Source organism: Capricornis sumatraensis, chromosome 10 (assembly GCF_032405125.1).
Source record: "Capricornis sumatraensis isolate serow.1 chromosome 10, serow.2, whole genome shotgun sequence".
Classification (NCBI taxonomy): domain Eukaryota; kingdom Metazoa; phylum Chordata; class Mammalia; order Artiodactyla; family Bovidae; genus Capricornis; species Capricornis sumatraensis.
In genome coordinates, this window is record NC_091078.1 from 41,788,124 (window position 1) to 41,811,129 (window position 23,006).

At 40.7% G+C, this 23,006-nt stretch overlaps 1 protein-coding gene across 1 annotated transcript in view; it reads left to right on the forward strand.

Moving 5' to 3' along the window:
• The window catches only part of FMN2 (formin 2), a 350,878-nt gene that overhangs the window by 227,779 nt on the left and 100,093 nt on the right, over positions 1-23,006 (forward strand). The window contains exon 9 of the mRNA XM_068983086.1: positions 1,421-1,482. Coding sequence (XP_068839187.1) covers positions 1,421-1,482 — 62 coding nt within the window. The remainder of the gene's footprint in view (positions 1-1,420; positions 1,483-23,006) is intronic.

Genomic DNA, 23,006 nt, shown 5'->3' on the forward strand with positions numbered 1-23,006 from the left:
GACCAACAGGGAAGTCCCTTTAATGTGACTTTAATGTATAAAAAGTTGCTTCTAAAAAAGATACAAGCTTTTCAAATATAAGATGGCACTGCCTCTGTTCTAATCCATCCCTTGTTGTTTCTGAGCCTTAACTACTCATAGCCAGCTGTATGGGGGACGGAAAGCCCTGCTGGAGTCGCATCCTCCTGGCCTGCAGGACCAAGCTCGCAGCTCGACTCTAGCGGAGGAGATTGTGGCCTCTGCTTCTCCCAGTCCCCTCCACCTTTATTACTTTAAGAATCCAGTGCTTTCACCACTTCTGAAGCTGCAGCACTCCTCTAATTGAGTTAATCGATCAAGATGCACTCACCCTTCTCATGGCTTATAAGATTTTTTTAATTAAAGAACTTTTTTTTTCTTTTTTTCCTAATTTTACTTTATTTTACTTTACAATAGTGTATTGGTTTTGCCATATATCAACATGAATCCACCACAGGTGTACACGTGTTCCCAATCCTGAAACCCCCTCCCACCTCCCTCCCCATACCATCTCTCTGGGTCATCCCAGTGCACCAGCCCCAAGCAGCTCTTAACATCCTTATCACTGGCAATCCATGAAAACTGTGAAACAGAAGACAGGCATCAGTGTGCAGAAAGCTTCAGGTAGAACAATCAGGTGGAGAAGAGGTTTAACCCTCCTTGGATACCATGAATTTTCCCTGCAGCTAGGTCCACTATCATGTAATATAATACAAGTTCTAAGTCTCATCTCTCCCCTTCCCCACACAGTTCCAGTTAAGGGTGCTCTATAAACAATACATGTTTCTTGAAGATCTCATCCAAAGAACTGAACTTTCTCCATTGTCCACACCTACTGCTTCACTGAGCAGACACCTTTGCCAATTTCAAAACCATAATCAAAGAATTATCCTTTGATTATTATAATTTAAAGGGTTGTAACAGGAAATGCACCTGTTTCCATATTAAGTCTATCAATTTAGTGATTAGATATAACCTTTGCCAAATGTCTTTAGATAAATTGGCAGACATGTGCATTTATTGGCATAAAACCAGGATGTGGTAGTAACATGAGTGAGTTGCTTATTTTTCTGGTATTAAGCAGATTTTTCAAATTTATTCAGGTGAGTCATGAAAGAGACAGACGGTGGGTTTCTTTCTGGCCGTGGGGGCCTATTCTTGGGATTTTGTGTTTGTGGAGAGTGTGAAAGCTGTGACACTTGACACCTGCCCCATTGAAATTCCCAGCTCAGCTCAGTCTTTGTCGGTGAGGGGAGCAGCTGCAGTGAGGGCAGAGCTTTGCCTGCTGCCTGCAGGACATGAGGTCTGCCCTGTGGACGGTCACTGTTGTTTGAGGTGGTCAGACACTTTTCACAGCTGGTTTATGGCCATTTATACTTTCTGTTTTGTCTTTTTCACACAGCTGTGGTGAACTTGGACAATTCTGTGGTTGACCTGGAGACCCTTCAAGCTCTCTATGAGAATGTGAGTAACAGGAGGCTTTCTGTGTGAGCATGTGACACACAGTTCTTGTCAATGTCCACATCTGGGCTCATTGCCTCCGTGTCCTCTGAGGAAGTTTGATACGGGGGCACTGAATTTACATAAGTCTGGATTTGTCAAAATTTATACTTGGTAGAAATGCATTGAATAAATGCATGGTCTCATAGTTTAAAAAACTGTGATTCAAAGCATGTTGTATGTGCAGTCTTTCAGATTCCTTCTTTTGAAATATAATCAGTGCTTAGGCAGAGGGTAATTTGAGAGGAACATTGTGTGATGTGCTGATGCATTTACTCTTGATGTGAAAACTCTCAGTAGCTGCTCTTACTGCTCTATTTTACAGATGAGGAAACTTGGCAGAGAGAGTCCATACCACCTGCCCAAGTCACACATGCTGTGTTGTGGTGAGGTGGGATGTGATTTCATTCTCTCTGTTTCTCTGTCTGCCAGTTTCCTTCACTGAGCGTCAGGACATGGTATCTTTCTCCTGGTACCACTTTCTCTTAGAAAGGTGGCAGGAGACCGGCATGAGGAGAATGGACCAGGGCACGTGCTCTGGAGAAGTGCAGTCTTGGTGGGGAGGGGGTGGTGGAGGCTGTGTGAAATGACTTTTGCTGGGGGTTGGCATTAAATAACATTGATTCATGTAGTAAGAAAGCGATTCTCTCTTCAGTGTGCTCGGTTGAATCTAGGAAAGTCTCAGTGTGGCCATGTTTTCTTCCTGGGTTTCTGTTCTGGCCTCTGGTCTGCGAGGTGTTTAAGCCTCTATGATTAAATGGGGCCCAATTTGGTTGCTGCTAAGTCACTTCAGTCGTGTCTGACTCTGTGTGATCCCATAGACGGCAGCCCACCAGGCTCCCCTGTCCCTGGGATTCTCCAGGCAAGAACACTGGAGTGGGTTGCCATTTCCTTCTGCAGTGCATGAAAGTGAAAAGTGAAAAGGAAGTTGCTCAGTCGTGTCTGACTCTTCGCGACCCTATGGACCGCAGCCTATCAGGCTCCCTTGTCCATGGGATTCTCCAGGCAAGAGTACTGGAGTGGGGTGCCATTGCCTTCTCCACTGATTTGGTTGGTCCTGGGCTTTTCTGACTCTCTTCCTCAGCTGCTCCCTTGAGGACAGTGTGTTCCACCTGTATGTCCTTAGATTCGGGACTTTTATTTTTTTTATTTTTATTTTTTTTGATTCGGTGCTTTTAAAGCACATGTCCACATGCTGTCCCTATGAGGCCAGGACCTTCGTGGGCAGATATTTCTCATGAAGTATCACCCAGTCCATGAGTGAAACACACAGCTGTGGTGAACGCAGTACTGGCACCTGGTGCCCATTGTGGGCACAGGTGTGTGACTCATTAATGAACTGGAGAGGAAGGCATGAGTGTTTTGTTTCCTGGTGGTCACTACACGATGGAAAACTTGGGGGGAAAAAAATGGAACTGTTTAGAGGTATACAGAGCTTTTATTTCCCTCATCCTTCCTGCCAACCCGCTATCAACCAAGAACCAGGTAGAAGAAACAAGGAAACACCAGGGAGAACAATGTCTTCAGCAGGTTGTAACCATGTCAGATTTCATTGGTGTATGTGTAACTGTACCTTGTGCACATATTCCATGTACTTATGTACATGTCTTTCTGCAGATACATAGTGTATATGTCTGTACATTAAATGAAGGCATGAATGTTTTATTTTCAGCTGGTGTATCTATGTGCAGAAACATACAGAAAAAAAACCAGAACATTGGGGACAACTGTATTTATAAGGAGAGTTTATTTTGCAGTGATTTAGAGTATTTTCTTTGGGAGGTTTTTGCCTTTAAAGTAAAGTAACTTCACAAAATAGAAATTTCCAACTGTGGACAAACCAGATAGCTACCCAGAATTTCTTACCATCGTACTCCATGAAAGGAGCACCAGCATCAACTGGAAATGGTTACATTTGTGGTTTTTCTAATATTGTTGATGTCATTAAATCTGATGGTTCAGACTTTCGCTGTGTCACGAAAACAGTCATTTTGTGATAGGAGTGGTTCACGGTGACGCTGGTTTAGGTGGGAATATTCTGGATTGTGTGATCACTGTCTTCAGTAGAGGAACTGAAAGCACCCCTTATGAATAAGTGATGCCTTGTGTAATAATATATGCCTTGTATACAAACAGAACTCATACTAATTCCTGAGTCATGTCCATTAATATACAAGGCCAAAGATGGCAGAACTATTTCTTTTATCTATAGCAACATCCCGAGCACTTAGATTCAGTTAGTACTGGGCACATAGGAAATATTCAGTAAATATTAAATGGATCAGTCAGTTCAGTTCAGTTTATGTCTGACTCTTTGCAGCCCCATGGACTACAGCACACTAGGCTTCCCTATCCATCACCAACTCCCAGAGCTTGCTCAAACTCATGTCCATTGAGTTGGTGATGCTATCCAACCATTTCATCCTTTGTCCTCCCTTTCTGCCTTCAATCTTTCCCAGCATTAGGGTCTTTTCCAATGAGTCAGTTCTTCACATCAGATGGCCAAAATATTGAAGCTTCAGCATCAGTCCTTCCAATGAATATTCAGGACTGATTTCCCTTAGAATGGACTGGTTTGATCTCCTTGCAGTCCAAGGGACTCTCAAGAGTCTTCTCCAACACCACAGTTCAAAAGCCTCAATTCTTCAGTGCTCAACTTTCTTTATGGTCCAACTTTCACATCCATACACAACTACTGCAAAATCTATAGCTTTGACTAGATGGACCTTTGTTGGCAAAATAATGTCTCTGCTTTTTAACATGCTGTCCATGTGGTCATAGCTTTTCTTCCAAGGAGCAAGAGTCTTTTAATTTCATGGCTGCAGTCACCATCCACAGTGATTTTGGAGCCCCCTGAAATAAAGTCTGTCACTGTTTCCATTGTTTCCCCATCTGTTTCCCATGAAGTGATGGGACCAGAATGTTGAGGTTTAAGTCAACTTTTTCACTCTCCTGTTTTACTTTCATCAAGAGGCTCTTTAGTTCCTCTTCTCTTTTTGCCATCTAGGGGATGTCATCTGCATATCTGAGGTTATTAATATTTTTCCTGACAATCTTGATTCCAGCTTGTACTTTATCCAGCCTGGCATTTTCCTTGATGTACTCTTCATATTAGATAAATGACAATATACTGCCTTGACAATCTCCTTTCCCTATTTGGAACCAGTTTGTTGCTCCATATCTGGTTCTAACTGTTGCTTCTTGACCTATATACAGATTTCTCAGGAGGCAGGTCAGGTGGTCTCGTATTCCCATCTCTTAAAGAATTTTCCATGTTTGTTGTGATCCACATAGTCAAAAGCTTTGGCATAGTCAATAAAGTAGATCTTTTCTGGAACTCTCTTGCTATTTTGATGATCCAGGGGATATTGGCAATTTGATCTCTAGTTCCTCTGCTTTTTCTAAATCTAGCATGAGCATTTGGAAGTTCTCAGTTCACGTACTGTTGAAGCTCACTTGAAGAATTTTGAGCATTACTTTGCTAGCGTGTGAGATAAGTGCAATTGTGTGGTAGTTTGAGCATTCTTTGGCATTGCCTTTCTTTGGGATTGGAATGAAAACTGACCTTTTCGAGTCCTGTGGCCACTGCTGAGTTCTCCATATTTGCTGGCATATTGAGTGCAGCACTTTCACAGCATCATCTTTTAGAACTTCAAATAGCTCAACTGGAATTCTATCACCTTCACTAGTTTTGTTCATAGTGATGCTTTCTAAGGCCCACTTGACTTCACATTCCAGGATGTCTGGCTGTAGGTGAGTGACCATACCATCATGGTTATCTGGGTCATTGAGATCTTTTTTGTGTAGTTCGTCTGTGTATTCTTGCCACCTCTTCTTAATATCTTCTGCTTCTGTTAGGTCCATACCATTTCTGTCCTTTATTGTGCTCATCTTTGCATGAAATGTTCCCTTGGTATCTCTAATTTTCTTGAAGAGATCTCTAGTCTTCCCCATTCTATTGTTTTCCTCTATTTCTTTGCATTGATCACTGAGGAAGGCTTTCTTTCTTTTCTTTCTTTCTTTCTTTCTTTAATTTTTTATTTTTAAAATCTTTAATTCTTGCATGTGTTCCCAAACATGAACCCCCCTCCCACCTCCCTCCCCATAACATCTCTGTGGGTCATCCCCATGCACCAGCCCCAAGCATGCTGTATCCTGCGTCAGACATAGACTGCTTCTTATCTCTCCTTGCTATTCTTTGGAACTCTGCATTCAGATGCTTATATCTTTCCTTTTGTCCTTTTCCTTTAGCTTCTCTTCTTTTCTCAGCTATTTGTAAGGCCTCCTCAGACAAGCATTTTGCCTTTTTGCGTTTCTTCTTCTTGGGGGTGGTCTTGATCCCTGCCTCCTGTACGATGTCATGAACCTCTGTCCAGAGTTCTTCAGGCACTCTATCAGATCTAATCCCTTGAATCTATTTGTCACTTCCACTGTATAATCGTAAGGGATTTGATTTAGGTCATACCTGAATGGTCTAGTGGTTTTCCCTACTTTCTTCAGTTTTAGTGAATTTTGCAATAAGCAGTTCATGATCTGAGCCACAGTCAGCTCCAGGTCTTGCTTTTGCTGACTTTTTAGAGCTTCTTCATCTTTGGCTGCAAAGAATAAAATCAGTCTGATTTTGGTATTGACCATTTGTGATGTCCATGTGTAGAGTTTTCTCTTATGTTGTTGGAAGAGGGTGTTTGCTATGACCAGTGCATTCTCTTGGCAAAACTCTGTTAGCCTTTGCCCTGCTTCATTTCATACTCCAAGGCCAGAGTTGGCTGTTACTCCAGGTTCTTTTGACTTCCTACTTTTGCATTCCAGTCCCCTGTGATGAAAAGCACATCTTTTTTGAATATATATATGAATTCATGAGTGAACTCTGCTGGTAGGCTTGGTTTTATGACCTCTTGGATATTCTGTTATATAGTTTTCAGATCCTTTTTGCCTCTTCACACTGATAGATACTCATCATGAGTAAGGATCCATGTTGAATATCAATTCATGCCCTCTTCACTTTGTTGACAATGAGACTGCATGTGCATGATAATGAGAAGCTCTTTGTGGGAGGGTGTGGACAGCTTACTGTAACCTAATCTGCACAAAACGTGGTGAGGAACAGAATGGCTGAAACTTTGAAAAGGGTAAATGAGAAAGATAAATTTGTTACATATTTTTAGAATTCTGGGTCATTAAGGTCAGACTTCCGAGACCTGTTGGCATGTGATGGTCTTCGGTTTTCTAGGGATATGGGCTGAGGCAGTGTCTGGTTTTCTGAGTGTCAGACAACAGTCGTGGATGAAGGCTTCCCTGTTACGTGATGAATGTACTTTTAGCAAAGCAAGAAACTCCCCCTCACTCAACAGAAAATTGAGCTACATATTCCCTAGTGGTGAAAAACACACTTGTTCAAAATGTTCATTTCAGTTGTTTAAGTTCCTAAGAGAGCTGTGATCATTTAAAAATCAGGCTATCTGAGTTTTAGAATAGTAGTAATTTAATGCATATTATACACCAGACACCACTCTAAGCATCTTACATGTGTTACTTAATTTAATCCTCCAAGTGGCTTACATCCAACTTAGAAGAAAGAAGCACTATTTGGTAGAAAAGAGGAAACTGACCCAGAGAGATAGTCAGCTCATTACTGGGTGTGACCCTGGTCCCTGACCACCATGCTCTGAAGCACAGAATTTCCTGACTCTTGAAGAGCACTGGACAGGACCCTCTGGGAGGAGGTAAGACACACTGTGTGGTGGCAGGAACTCAGGGTGAAAAGTGAGAGTGTGGCCCAGGTTTAAGCAGCAGACGCTCATGGTTGCCTCCAGTGATTTATTGATGCTCCTTCAGCTTCCATTTCCCCATTTCTAAATAGGGTGTCTAATAATTCATACAAACGTCAATTTTTGTCACTGTCAAATGGACATAAAGAGAATTTTCTGGACTATTCAATACCATTATGCTTTTCTTTTAAATAAAAAGAAGCATGAGCATAGAACTTAAAATAACTAAGACTGTCAAACGACAGTGACTATGTCTAAGACTGCTGGCATCGAAGACAGCAAAAGTCGTGCACCATGGATCTTAAAACTGGACCTTTCCTCAAGGGTCTGCAGATTTTGCTGAACGAAGGAGAATAAATATCTATGTATTTATAGGCAACATGAATTCATAGGGAATACTTTTTTAAAAAATTGTCACCACTTTATTTACAATCTTCATGTTAACATTTGTATTTTATTTTTTAAAACAGTTTCAGAGATACACTGAAGTTGCAGGTACACTATGAAGGGCTATTCTTTTTCCGTATCAGTTGCAAATAAATTGTCAACATTATGCCTGATTGTCCCTGAATACTTTAGTGTGTATTTCCTACAATGTAGCAGACACTTAATCATAATACCACCAGCAATATCATGAAATTGACACGATATATTGCTATCATCTAATCCTCAGATCCCATTGTTTTGATGGTTGTTCCAATAACATCCCTTATGACGTCCTCTCTGTCTTTCTTTCCTTGGGCACATGCCTCTTTTTTATTTATATTATCATGTGTACATATGTCTTATCTTTCAATTTAACTATAAATTCCTTCAGTTCAGTTCAGTCGCTAAGTCATGTCCGATTGTTTGCAACCCCAGAGACCACAGCATGCCAGGTCTCCCTGTCCTTCACCAACTCCCAGAGTTTACCCAAACTCATGTCCTTTGAGTTGGTGATGCCATCCAACCATCTTATCCTCTGTTATCCCCTTCTTCTCCTGCCTTCAATCTTTCCCAGCATCACGGTCTTTTCCAATGAGTCAGTTCTTCGCATCAGGTGACCAAAGTATTGGAGTTTCAGTTTCAACATCAGTCCTTCCAGTGAACACTCAGGACTGATCTCTTTTAGGATGGACTGGTTGGATCTCCTTGCAGTCCAAGGGTCTCTCAAGAGTCTTCTCCAACACCACAGTTCAAAAGCATCAGTTCTTCAGAGCTCAGCTTTCTTTATAGTCCAACTCTCACATCCATACTTGACTACTGGAAAAACCATAGCCTTGACTAGATGGACCTTTGTTGGCAAAGTAAAGTCTCTGCTTTTTAACTATTTTAATAATCAAAATAACATTTTAATATGTTTAATATATTTTAATATGTTCCAAGGAGCAAGCATCTTTTAATTTCATGGCTACAGTCACCATCTGCAGTGATTTTGGAGCCCCCCAAAATAAAGTCAGCCACTGTTTCCACTGTTTGCCCATAAATTCCTTACTAGTAGGATTTTCATATTCCATGCTTAGCACAATAGTTTATGTGTAATATAATAATTACTAGTTAATTAAAGAACGATCTGAGAGTTGTACTATTTTTTGCTCTTGGTGTGGTTTTGTCAATGAAAGAGATGAAAATGGTGAATGTCACTATTTCAAACACTGTACTTTTTTGAAAGAACAGTGTAAAAAGTAATGTTGCTTTCTTAAATATAATTTCAGAAATATGTATTCAAAGATTCAGAACTGATAACTACCTGGATAGAAGTGAATCATTACTATCCCAGAAATCGTTCATCGGATTTTTGTGTAGTTTTTCCCAAACAGTATTTTAAATTTAGTGAGTGGCGTTTTGTTGTAGGCAGGCTCAGTGTGTTCTTCTCCTTCTTGTTAATGCAAGTTCAGAGGCTTTTGCCTCAGACGCTGCTGGAGCAAGTTTTCCCTTTTCCCGGGTCACCTTGACCTTTGAATGCCCAGTGGATTGACTGGATGTGCGAACTTTCTCATCCCAGTTCATTGATCCCAAGGTGAACCCAAGACTTGGACCCAGTTGTAGTTTATGTATTTTGTGCACAATTCAGAACACAGTTCTCCATGTTTTTCAGTTGTTAAAGCCTCTGTGTTTACCTGTGACTCACAGAAATGAGGTGGCAGCCACATGACCACGTGTCTGTGTGGACCTCTGGGGCCTTTCCCATGTCCCTCTCCCCTCCAGCCTTTACAGCTGGAGCAGAGCTGCATTAAATAGGCTGAAGTTTTGTTTCTGCCTGAGATGAGGTGACTTTCCTGAACCAACCCTCCTCTCCTGCCCTTACACACAAGGCACAACAGAAGGTGTGGTTCCAGCCATGTGAAACCAGTATGTGTGCCAGTCCCCAGGGGACTGGGGTACCAGTTGCACTTCTCATTCATCGTGTATTATAAGGGGCAGCACCCCAACCCAGTGGAACTGCAGCGGACATTTCATGTCTCCTCTGCGCTATTGAAAGTGTGGGGAGAGCGAGTGGACAGGCTAGGCAAGGCCAGCTCAGTGACACGTCCTGGCCCTTTGCAGTGTGCCCCACCCCCTGCCTTTCCTGGAGCCCATCACAGCTGTACCACCACCACTTCCTCTTTATCTAAAAATCCTGTACTCAGCCGTAAAAAAGAACAGATAGTACACAAATTATATACTTTTGAAAATACTACTGTGTTGCAGTTGAAATAAGCCCAGGCTTTCAGAAATTTATCTGTTATAAAATGTCAAGGCAAGTGTCTATTATATAATTATAAATTAATATTGTTAGTCTTAACCTGTTACAAACTAATTGAACATATAGCTTTTAAAGTGTCTTTTTCCAGTTATGTTTCTTTTTACCAAGAATTATGTGAAAATGTCATCTTAACGATGTCCAGCATCAGAGTGGAATGAGATGATCTCTGTTTCTTTCCCCTTCGATATATAATCAGTAAAACATCCATAACTCAACAAAGATGCCTCTGCTCAGCACATGGGTCTCTGGAGAGTTCCTTGGATCTGTGCATCTGAAGGCGGGTGCTTAGGACACGTAGAGAAAGCGGAGCCTGAGACAGTGAAGGTAGTGCCTGTGATCCTGGACTGGCTGTGGGCTCACCGGCATCCCCAGGGAGCCTGGCCGCACTGGTCAGGCAGCTTGTATAGGACTCCAGCCTCCTGGCCACTGAAACGCCTGGGCCATGGGAGCTGGGCGTCAGGGACTCCAGCCACCTGCCTCCACACCCTCAGGATTGTGCCTGTGGACCCCACATCCTGGACATGCAGGAGGCCCCGGAACGTGGTGGAAGCTTCCCACCTCCCAGTAACACCAGCAGCAGTACCCAGGTCACCTGTAACAGCTGGAGAGGCCATGTGGGTGGAGACACACAAATGTATGCCACAGCGCCACCTACTGGAAATCGAAGAAAGCGTTCTAATTACTGACCCTTAAAAATGTTAGCTCCTAGTAGCTCAGCTGATAAAGAATCTGCCTGAGATGCAGGAGACCCCGGTTCAATTCCTGGGTCAGGAAGATCCCCTGAAGAAGGGATAGGCGCCCACTCCAGTAGTCTTGGGCTTCCCTGGTGGCTCAGCTGGTAAAGAATCCACCCACAGTGCGGCAGACCTGGGTTCAATCTCTGGGTTGGGAAGATCCCCAGGAGAAGGGAAAGGCTACCCACTCCAGTATTCTGGCCTGGAGAATTCCATGAACTATATACTCCATGGGGTCGCAAAGAGTTGGACACAACTAAGCAACTTTCCCTTCCCTTAAATGTTAGAATCAAGTTTGAAAAGCTTTACCTAAAGAAGAAAGGTGGTGTCTACTTCACATGAGCCTGCGCAGGAACAGCTCATCCAGCACCATGAAACCAAGGTAACATTGTATTTCAAAAAGGAAACAACAGTCCTGCAGGAAAAAAAACTTAAGGAGTATTATCCAAGTGAAAAATGTTCAAAATGGCCATTGTGAAGAAGCACAGAAAGCTCAGAAAGGCATTACAATGAGATCAGGAATAATATTGCACAGAAGGAATTCTTTACCAAAGAGGCTGGAGCTCTAAGATAACCAACAAACAGAAATTCTAGAGCTGAAAAACTCAATTAACAAGATGAAAAATTCATTAGAAAGTACTGGAAACAGAGCAGACCATGTGGAAGAAAAAGTGACTTGAAGATATAAATCTAGAAATGATTCAGATAGAAGAGAACAGAGAATTAAGATCTTTAAAAAGTAAGGAAATCCTACAGGAACTATCTGATTCTTTTATAAGGGGCAACAGAGTGATGGGTACCCAGAAGGAGAAGAGAGGGAGAGGGGAATAGAGCGATTATCTAAAGAAATAATCGCTGAGAACTTCCCAGACAGGGGAAGGAAGTGGATATACAAGTCCTTGAGGCTAAGAGAACTCCTGGTTCAGTTCAGTTCAGTCGCTCAGTCATGTCCTACTCTTTGCGACCCCATGAATCGCAGCACGCCAGGCCTCCCTGTCCATCAACAACTCCCAGAGTTCACTCGGACTCACGTCCATTGAGTCCGTGATGCCATCCAGCCATCTCATCCTCTGTCGTCCCCTTCTCCTCCTGCCCCCAATCCCTCCCAGCATCAGAGTCTTTTCCAATGAGTCAACTCTTCGCATCAGGTGACCAAAGTACTGGAGTTTCAGCTTCAATATCATTCCTTCCAAAGAAATCCCAGGGCTGATATCCAGAATGGACTGGTTGGATCTCCTTGCAGTCCAAGGGACTCTCAAGAGTCTTCTCCAACAACACAGTTCAAAAGCATCAATTCTTCGGCACTCAGCTTTCTTCACAGTCCAACTCCCACATCCATACATGACCACTGGAAAAACCATAGCCTTGACTAGACGGACCTTAGTCAGCAAAGTAATGTCTCTGCTTTTGAATATGCTATCTAGGTTGGTCATAACTTTTCTTCCAAGGAGTAAGTGTCTTTTAATTTCATGGCTGCAGTCACCATCTGCAGTGATTTTGGAGCCCCCCAAAATAAAGTCTGACATTGATTCCATTGTTTCCCCATCTATTTTCACTTTCATCAAGGGGCTTTTTAGTTCCTCTTCACTTTCTGCCATAGGGTGGTGTCATCTGCATATCTGAGGTTATTGAGATTTCTCCCGGCAATCTTGATTCCAGCTTGTGGTTCTTCCAGCCCAGCGTTTCTCATGATGTCCTCTGCATATAAGTTAAATAAGCAGGGTGACATTATACAGCCTTGACATACTCCTTTTCCTATGTGGAACCAGTCTGTTGTTCCATGTCCAGTTCTAACTGTTGCTTCCTGACCTGCATATAAGTTTCTCAAGAGGCAGGTCAGGTGGTCTGGTATTCCCAACTCTTTCAGAGTTTTCTGCAGTTTATTGTAATCCACATAGTCAAAGGCTTTGGCATAGTCAATAAAGCAGAAATAGATGTTTTTCTGGAACTCTCTTCCTTTTTCCATGATCCAGTGGATGTTGGCAGTTTGATCTATGGTTCCTCTGCCTTTTCTAAAACCAGCTTGAACATCTGGAAGTTCACGGTTCACATATTGCTGAAGCCTGGCTTGGAGAATTTTGAACATTACTTTACTAGTGTGTGAGATGAATGCAATTGTGTGGTAGTCTGAGCATTTTTTGGCATTGCTTTTCTTTGGGATTAGAATGAAAGCTGACCTTTTGCAGTCCTGTGGCCACTGCTGAGTTCTCCATATTTGCTGGCATATTGAGTGCAGCACTTTCACAGCATCATCTTTCATGATTTGAAATAGCTCCACTGGAATTCCATCACCTCCACTAGCTTTGTTTGTAGTGATGCTTTCTAAGGCCCTCTTGACTTCACATTCCAGGATGTCTGGCTCTAGGTGAGTGATCACACCATCGTGATTATCGGGGTCGTGAAGATCTTTTTTGTACAGTTCTTCTGTGTATTCTTGCCACCTCTTCTTAATATCTTCTGCTTCTGTTAGGTCCATACCATTTCTGTCCTTTATCGAGCCCATCTTTGCATGAAATGTTCCCTTGGTATCTCTAATTTTCTTGAAGAGATCTCTAGTCTTTCCCATTCTGTTCTTTTCCTCTATTTCTTTGCATTGATCGCTGAAGAAGGCTTTCTTATCTCTTCTTGCTATTGTTCAGAACTCTGCATTCAGATGCTTATATCTTTCCTTTTCTCCTTGGCTTTTTGCTTCTCTTCTTTTCACAGCTATTTGTAAGGCCTCCTCAGACAGCCATTTTGCTTTTTTGCATTTCTTTTCCATGGGGATGGTCTTGATCCTGTCTCCTGTACAATGTCACGAACCTCTGTCCATAGTTCATCAGGCACTCTTATCTATCAGATCTAGGCCCTTAAATCTATTTCTCACTTTCACTGTATAATCATAAGGGATTTGATTTAGGTCATATCTGAATGGTCTAGTGGTTTTACGTACTTTCTTCAATTTAAATCTGAATTTGGCAATAAGGAATTCATGATCTGAGCCACAGTCAGCTCCTGGTCTTGTTTTTGTTGACTGTATAGAGCTTCTCCGTCTTTGGCTGCAAAGAATATAATCAATCTGATTTCGGTGTTGACCATGTGTAGAGTCTTCTCTTGTGTTGTTGGAAGAGGGTGTTTGCTATGATCAGTGCATTTTCTTGGCAAAACTCTATTAGTCTTTGCCCTGCTCCATTCCACATTCCAAGGCCAAATTTGCCTGTTACTCCAGGTGTTTCTTGACTTCCTACTTTTGCATTCCAGTCTCCTATAATGAAAAGGACATCTTTTTTGTGTGTTAGTTCTAAAAGGTCTTCAAAGAACCATTCAACTTCAGCTTCTTCAGCATTACTGGTTGGTACATAGACTTGGATTACCATGATATTGAATGGTTTGCCTTGGAAACGAACAGAGATCATTCTGTCGTTTTTGAGATTGCATCCAAGTACTGCATTTCGGACTCTTTTGTTGATCATGATGGCTACTCCATTTCTTCTAAGGGATTCCTGCCCGCAGTAGTAGATATAATGGTCATCTGAGTTAAATTCACCCATTCCAGTCCATTTTAGTTCACTGATTCCTAGAATGTAGATGTTCACTCTTGCCATCTCTTGTTTGACCACTTCCAATTTGCCTTGATTCATGGACCTGACATTCCAGGTTCCTGTGCAATATTGCTCTTTACAGCATTGGACCTTGCTTCTATCACCAGTTCATCCACAACTGGGTATTGTTTTTGCTTTGGCTCCATCCCTTCATTCTTTCTGGAGTTATTTCTCCACTGATCTCCAGTAGCATATTGGGCACCTACTGACCTGGGGAGTTCCTCTTTCAGTATCCTATCATTTTGCCTTTTCATCCTGTTCATGGGGTTCTCAAGGCAAGAATACTGAAGTGGCTTGCCATTCCCTTCTCCAGTGGACCACATTCTGTCAGATCTCTCCACCATGACCTGCCCGTCTTGGGTGGCCCCACGGGCATGCCTTAGTTTCATTGAGTTAGACAAGGCTGTGGTCCTAGTGTGATTAGATTAACTAGTTTTCTGTGATTATGATTTAAGTGTGTCTGCCCTTGATGCCCTCTTGCAACACCTACCATCTTACTTGGATTTCTTTTACCTTGGACGTGGGGTATCTCTTCACGGCTGTTCCAGCAAAGCGCAGCCACTGCTCCTTACCTTGGATGAGAGATATCTCCTCACCGCTTCCCCTCCTGACCTTGAACGTGGAATAGCTCCTCTAGGCCCTCCTGCACCCGTGCATCCACCGCTCCTTGGACGTGGGGTTGCTCCTCCTGGTTGCCGCCCCTGGCCTCGGGCAGCCTGGCACTCTCGGCTCCTCCTGGTTACCTCAACACAAAAAGACCTTCTGCAATACACATTATGTTAAAACTGTCAGAAGTCAATGACAAAGAATTTTAAAGGCAGCAAGAAAAAAATGGAACCCTACAAAGGAACTCTTATTGGGCCATCATCAGATTTCTCAGCAGAAACCCTGCAGGCCAGGCAAGAGCAGAATGACATTCTTAAAATACTGAATGATAAAAAAATGTCAGCCAGAAATACTCTCTCCAGCAAAGTCCTTCAGGAGGATGAAGATTGCCCAGAGTAATATGTACAATTGTAAATACCATATGAAAGATGACATTTTAAGTAGGAATTTCAGGAAAGGGAGAAGAGAAGCCACGTGGATATTTCAAGGATGACTTCCTGCCTGAGGTGTGAGCAAGCCTGATGTGTTCAAGGACCAGCAGGCAGGCCCAAAGGACAAGATGTGAGGGAGGGGGATATAGCTGGAGGTGGTCAGAGATGTGGTGAAGTGCCAGCTCCTCGAAGACACTGAAACCCTGGAGGCCGTTGTCATGAAGCAGGACGCCAAGGCAGATGCCAGGGGGTATTAGCCGAGCCCTGGCTGGCACAGGTGCCAAGTGCCTGATGTCCACATGGGGCTGAAGAGGTCACTGGGCCTCAGTCAGGCCTGCAAAGTTCAAAAGAGCTCCGTGTGTTCTGGTTTGTGGCTACAGCTGAGGCCGGAGGACCCCCATGTTCTCACACACCCACATTTTGGATCACCTGTGCAGAAGGCTCACCTGAGCGAATCACTTGAGCAGCGGGAAAAGAAGAGACCAACCCCTGCGCCCCAGGATCAGGAAGAGCACCTTTCCCCCGGCTGTGTGCCTCCAGCGCCCTCTACTGGCAGAGCTTAACATTGTGTTCACCGGGCAAAAGGCTTGTCCACTATGTGAAGAATGGGGTCAGTGGGGTAAACTGAGGGCTGAGAGTCAATAACTGGCATGGACAGTAAGGAGAGTTGAGACTTGGGAGTTTTGTTATTTTGCGGATAAGTCCAATGTCACTTGTGATCTGTAAGACTCAAGTCTTGCTCATATGAAGGTGCTTCTGGAAGGAAAAATTTATCTGTGCACTTGGATCTGGCTTGGGGTCTCCTTGGAAGTCTTTCAAACTCTATCGTGCGATATAACTATAAATATTCATTTCAGGTGTGAAACAGTATTGGAAATATATCTGAATAGAGCCTTAAATTTGCCATAATGTTTAATAATGGTATTTTAAAATTTTATTTATTTTTTAACTGAAGGATGATTGCTTTACAGAATTTTGTGGTTTTCTGTCAAACCTCGACATGAATCAGTCATAGGTATAAATATATCCCCCCCTTTTGAACCTCCCTCCCATTTCCCTCCCCATCCCACCCCTCTAGGTTGATACAGAGCCCCTGTTTGAGTTTCCTGAGCCATACAGCAATTTCCCCCTGGCTATCCATTTTACATATGGTAATGTAAGTTACTCTCTCCATACATCTCACCCTCTCCTCCCCTCTCCCCCATCCATAAGTCTATTCTCTATGTCTGTTTCTCCATTGCTGCCCTGCAAATAAATTCTTCAGTAACACTTTTCTAGATTCTGTATATATGCATTAGTATATGATATTTATCTTTCTCTTTCTGACTTACTTCACTCTGTATAATAGTCTCTAGGTTCATCCACTTCATTAGAACTGACTCAAATATGTTCCTTTTTATGGCCGAGTAATATTCCATTGTGTATATGTACCACAGCTCCTTTATCCATTCATCTGTTGATGGACATCTAGGTTGCTTCTATGTTCTAGCTATTGTAAATAGTGCTGCAGTGAATGGGACACACATGTCTTTTTCAATTTTGGTTTCCTCAGGGTATATACCTAGGAGTGGGATTGCTGGGTCGTATGGGATTGCTGGTGGTTTTAATCCTAGTTTTTTAAGAAATTTCCATACCACCTCCTGTAGTGGCTGTATATATTGACATTCCCACCAACAGTGTAAGAATGTTCCCTTTTCTCCATACCCTCTCCAGCATTTATTGTTTGTAGACTTTTTTGATGATGGCCATTCTGACTGGTGTGAGGTGATATCTCATTGTAGTTTCCATTTGCATTTCTCTAATAATGAGCGATTTTGAGCATCTTTTCATATGTTTGTTAGCCATCTGTATGTCTTCTTTGGAGAAACATCTGTTTAGGTCTTTTCCTCACTTTTTGATTGGGTTGTTTGTTTTTCTGGTATTGAGTTGTATAAGCTGCTTGTATATTTTGGAAATTAATTCTTTGTCAGTTGTTTCATTTGCTATTATTTTCTCCCATTCTGAGACTTGTCATTTCAACTTGCTTATAGTTTCCTTTGCTGTGCAAAAGCTTCTAAGTTTAATCAGGTCTCACTTGTTTACTTTTGTTTTGTATTTCCATTACTCTAAGAGGTGGGTCATAGAGGATCTTGCTTCGATTTATGTCATATAGTGTTCTGCCTCTGTTTTCCTCTGAGAGTTTTATAGTTTCTGGCCTTACATTTAGGTCTTTAATCCATTTTGAGTTTATCTTTCTGTATGATGTTAGGAAGTGTTCTAATTTCATTCTTTTACATGTAGCTGTCCAGTTTTCCCAGCACCATTTATGGAAGAGGCTGTCTTTGCCCCTTTGTATATTCTTGCCTCCTTTGTATCTTGTTCCATTGGTCTATATTTCTGTTTTTGTACCACTACCATACTGTCTTGATGACTGTAGCTTTGTAGTGTAATCTGAAGTCAGGAAGGTTGATTCCTCCAGTTCCATTCTTCTTTCTCAAGACTGATTTGGGCATTTGGGGGTCTTTTGTGTTTCCACATGAATTGTGAAACTTTTGTTCTAGTTCTGTGAAAAGTGCCATTGGTAATTTGATAGGGATCAGATTGAATCAGTAGATTGTGTTTGGTAGTATAGTCATTTTTACAATATTGATTCTTTCTACCCAGGAACATGGAATATCTATCTGTTTATGTCATCTATAATTTCTTTCATCAGTGTCTTATAATTTTCTGTGTACAGTTCTTTTGTCTCCTTAGATACGTTTGTTCCTAGATATTTAACTCTTTTTGTTGCAATGGTGAATGGGATTGATTCCTTAATTTCTCTTTCTGATTCTTCATTGTTAGTATATAGAAATGTAAGTTATTTCTGTGTATTGATATTGTATCCTGTGAATTTGATAAATTCACTGATTAGCTCTAGTAATTTTCTGATAGTATCTTTAGGGTTTTCTATGTACAGTATCATGTCACCTGCGAACAGTGAGAGCTTAACTTCTCTTCTGGTCTGGATTGCTTTAATAACATTTTCTTCTCTGATTGCTCTAGCTAGGACTTCCAAAACTATGTTGAAAAATAGTGGTGAAGGTGGACACCCTTGTCTTGTTCCTGATCTTAGGAGGAATGCTTTCAATTTTTCACCATTGAGAATAATGCTTGCTGTAGGCTTATCATTAATGACCTTTACTATGTTGAGGTATGTTCCTTCTATGCCCATTTTTGAAGAATTTTAATCATAAATAGGTGCTGAATTTTGTCAAAGGCTTTTTCTGCGTCTATTGAGATGATCATATGGTTTTTATCTTTCAATTTGTTAACATGGTGTATCACATTGACTGGTTTGCATTTATTGAAGAATTCTTGCATCCCTGGTATAAACCCAACTGGATCGTGGTGTATGAGCTTTTTAATGTATTGTTGAATTCTGTTTGCTAAAAGTTTGTTGAGGATTTTTACATCTGTATGTTCATCAGTGATATTAACCTGTAGTTTTCTTTTTTTGTGTTGCCTTTGTCTGGTTTTGATATTAGGGTGATGGTGGCCTCATAGAATGAGTTTGGAAGTTTTCCTTCCTCTGAAATTTTTTGAAGGAGTTTTAGAAGGATAGGCATTAGCTCTTCTCTAAATGTTTGATAGAATTCTCCTGTGAAGCCATCTGGTCCTGGGGTTTTGTTTTTTGGGGAGATTTTTTATCACAACTTCAATTTCAGTGCTTGTATTTGGGTGTTCATAATTTCTATTTCTTCCTGGTTCAGTCTTGGAAGATTGAACTTTTCTAAGCATCTGTCCATTTCTTCCAGGTTAGCAATTTTATTGCCATATAGTTGTTCATAATAGTCCTTTATAATCCTTCGTATTTCTTCATTGTCTGTAGTAATCCCTCGCTTATCATTTCTAATTTTGTTGATTTGATTTTCACTCTTGTTTTCTGGATGAGTCTGGCTAAAGATTTGTCAATTTTCTTTATCTTCTCAAAAAAACAGCTTTTAGTTTTATTAATCTTTACTATTTTTTCTTTCATTTATTTTTCATTTATTTCTGCTGGGATCTTTATGATTTCTTTCCTGATGCTAATTTTTGGGATTTTTGGTCTTCTTTTCCAGTTGTTTCAGGTGTAAAGTTAAGTTGTCTGTTTGATGCTTTTCTTGTTTCTTGAGGTAGGATTGTATTGCTATAAACTTCCCTCTTAAAACTGCTTTTGCTGTATCCCGTAGATTTTGAGTTGTCATGTTTTCATCATCATTTGTTTTGAGAAATTTTTTGATTTCCCTATTGATTTCTTCAGTAACCTGTTTATTATATAGAAACGTTGTTTAATCTCCATGTGTTTTTGTTTTTTACAGTTTTTTTTTCTTTGTAATTGATATCTAGTCTCATAGCATTGTGGTCAGAAAAGATGCTTTATACAATTTCAATATTCTTAAATTTGCTGAAGTATGATTTGTTACCCAAGATGTGGTCTGTCCTGGAGAATGTATCATTTGCACTTGAGGAGAAAGTGTATTCTTCTGCATTTGGATGGAATGTCCCGAAGATATCAATGAGATCCAGCTCACCTAATGTATCATTTAAGACTTGTGTTTCCTTATTAATTTTCTGTTTTAATGATCTGTCCATTAGTGTGAGTGGGGTGTTGAAGTTTCCTACTATTATTGTTACTGTCAATTTTTCCTTTTATGTCTGTTAGTGTTTGTCTTACGTACTGAGGTGCTCCTATGTTGGGTGCATAGATATTTACAGTTGTCATGTCTTACTCTTGGATTGATCCCTTGATCATTATGTAGTGCCCTTCCTTATCTCTTGTAATATTCTTTATTTTAAGGTTTATTTTGACTGATATGAGGATTGCTACTCCAGCTTTCTTTTGCTGTCCATTTGCAGGAATATATTTTTCCATCCTCTCACTTTCAGGGTATATGTGTCTTTAGGCCTGAAGTGGGTTTCTTCAGACAGAATATATATGGGTCTTGTTTTTGTATCCATTCAGCCAGTCTGTGTCTTTTGGTTGGAGCATTTAATCCATTTACATTTCAAGTAATTATTGATATGTATGTTCCTACTGCCATTTTCTTAATTGTTTGGGGTTTGATTTTGTATATCTGTTTCTTCTTTTATATTTCTTGGTTATATAAATCCATTTAACATTTGTTGTAAAGCTGGTTTGGTGGTACTGAATTCTCTTAACTTTTGCTTGTCTGAAAAGCTTTTGATTTCTCCATCAGTTTTAACTGAGATACTTTCTGGGTACAGTAATCTTGGTTGTAGATTTTTCCCTTTAAATATATCCTGCCATTCCCTTCTGGCCTACAGAGTTTCTGCTGAAAGATCAGCTGTTGAGCATATGGGATTTCCCTTGCTGCTTTTAATTTTCTTTCTTTGTGTTTAGTCTTTGTTAGTTTGATTAGTATGTGTCTTGGTGTGTTTCTCCTTGGGTTTATCCTGTATGGGACTCTTTGTGACTTTTGGACTTGACTCACTATTTCCTTTTCCATGCTGGGGAAATTTTCAGCTATATTCTCTTCAAAAAATTTCTCATGCCCTTTCTTTTTCTCTTATTCTTCTGCGACCCCTATAATTCAAATGTTGGTGCGTTTGATATGGTCCCAGTGGTCTCTGAGACTGTCCTCAGCTCTTTTGTTCTTTTTACTTTATTCTGCTCTTCAGAAGTTATTTCTACCATTTTATCTCTCAGCTCACTGATTCGTTCTTCTGCTTCAGATATTCTGCTATTGATTCTTTCTAGAGTATTTTTAATTTCAGTAATTGTGTTGTTTGTCTCTGTAGGTTTATTCTTTAATTCTTCTAGGTCTTTGTTAACTGAGTCTTGCATTTTCTCCATTTTGTTTTCAAGGTTTCTGATCATCTTTGCTATCATTATTATGAATTCTTTTTCAGGTAGTTTGCCTATTTCCTCTTCATTTATTTGCACTTGTGTTTCTAGTTTTTTCCTTCATTTGTGTAGTATTTCTCTGCCTTTTTGTTATATTTTTTTTAGCTTATTGTGTTTGAGGTCTCCTTTTTCCAGGCTTCAAGGCTGAATTCTTTCATCCTTTGGTTTCTGCCCTCCTAAGGTTGATCCAGTGGTTTGTGTAAGCTTCGTATAGGGTGAGATTTGTGCTGAGTTATTTTTTTCCTCTGATGGGCAAGGCTGAGTGAGGTGGTAATCCTGTCTGCTGATGATTGGGTTTGTATTTTTGTTTTGTCTGTTGTTTAGATGAAACATTCTGCACAGGGTTCTACTGGTGCTTGGGTGTTGGTGGGTCTTGTATTCAAGTAGTTTCCTTTGTGGAAGTTCTTGCTATTTGATTCTCCCTAGGGTTAGTTCTCCAGTTGTCCAGGGTCTTAGATTCAGTGTTCTCACTGCAGAGGCTCAGAGCTTGATCTTGAGTTTTGCATGGTTCTATATATTCTTTACCACTGGTCATGTATTCCTGTCCATTCTCAGCTGGTATTCTGCATACACTTCTGTGTCTGAAGGTGCATTCCTGATGTTGTTCCTCTTAGGCAATAATGGTATTTTGAACTGCTATTTAAGTTTTATTTAGTAGAAAATAGACTAATGTTAAAACAGACTAATGTTTAAACTCAATTTTTCCTAGTAAATAAATGATAAATGATCTTTTAATTAGTGATTTATTTTTTCCTTTTCATTTTTATTGAGATATAATTGGCATACATTGTTATATTTGTTTCAGGGGTACAAGGAACACTTGTCTTTCCACTCCTTGTCCTTGAGAGCAGTACCCATAGCCAGCCTGAATCCTTTGCTGTAAATCCATGTTTGCATTTTGCCAGATGCTTCCAGATCATTGGCTTGTTTTGCAGCAGCTGTGTGTGACCTCTGTGGAACAGACAGATGCTCTTGTTATGCAGCCTTCTTAAGAATGCAATCTTTATTTTTCCCTGATGGCATATGTTTGGCAGGGGGCTTTCCCTTCTAGTTGTCCGTGAATTTGGGGCAGTCTCCAGACCTAAACACGACATAATTTCAAAAACCACAGCCTTGAGGGCCCGATACTTGTTTCCTGAGGAATTAAATCCTAGAAAATCCAGAGATTCTAAATACAGTATATCCTATTGATTTTTTTTAAAAGCAAAAATCTTTACAGTTAACTTTGGGTTATTGACTGCCATTGAGTTCTGAGAGTAAGATCTCTTCAGAAACTATGCAGTGTTTATGGATGCTTCAATATATCTATTGATTCTAATTCTTAGTACATACTTGATATGGCCCAGTGAGAAGTGGTGGACAGAGGTTGGGAGGATGGAAGAGAAGTTGAGGTAGAATGCTTTTTTTTTTTTTCAGTGAATCAAATATTTAACGTAAAGTCAGAAATGTGCCTGTAAAAACGTCCTTGTATAATTTTTTTTCAGAGAATGTTTCTGTTTTCTGTATTTCATATTCAAGAAACAGAAATAATCTTAAATAGTAAGACAAAAGCAAACCTTGGAAGTAAGTCCTATTAGAAGTTTAGTCCAAGAGAAGATATTAAAAAGAAAAAGGACAAAAAACCACATCCCTTTTTAATTAAACAACTAATCCAATTAGAAGGAGGGGGGAAATCAGGCAAAGTAGAAAGAATTAGAGGTTTAAATTTATACTTTTCAAGATTGGATTTCACAGGCAGGCTTCATAGTTGTAGTGATCTTTACTTACTTCCCTGGTT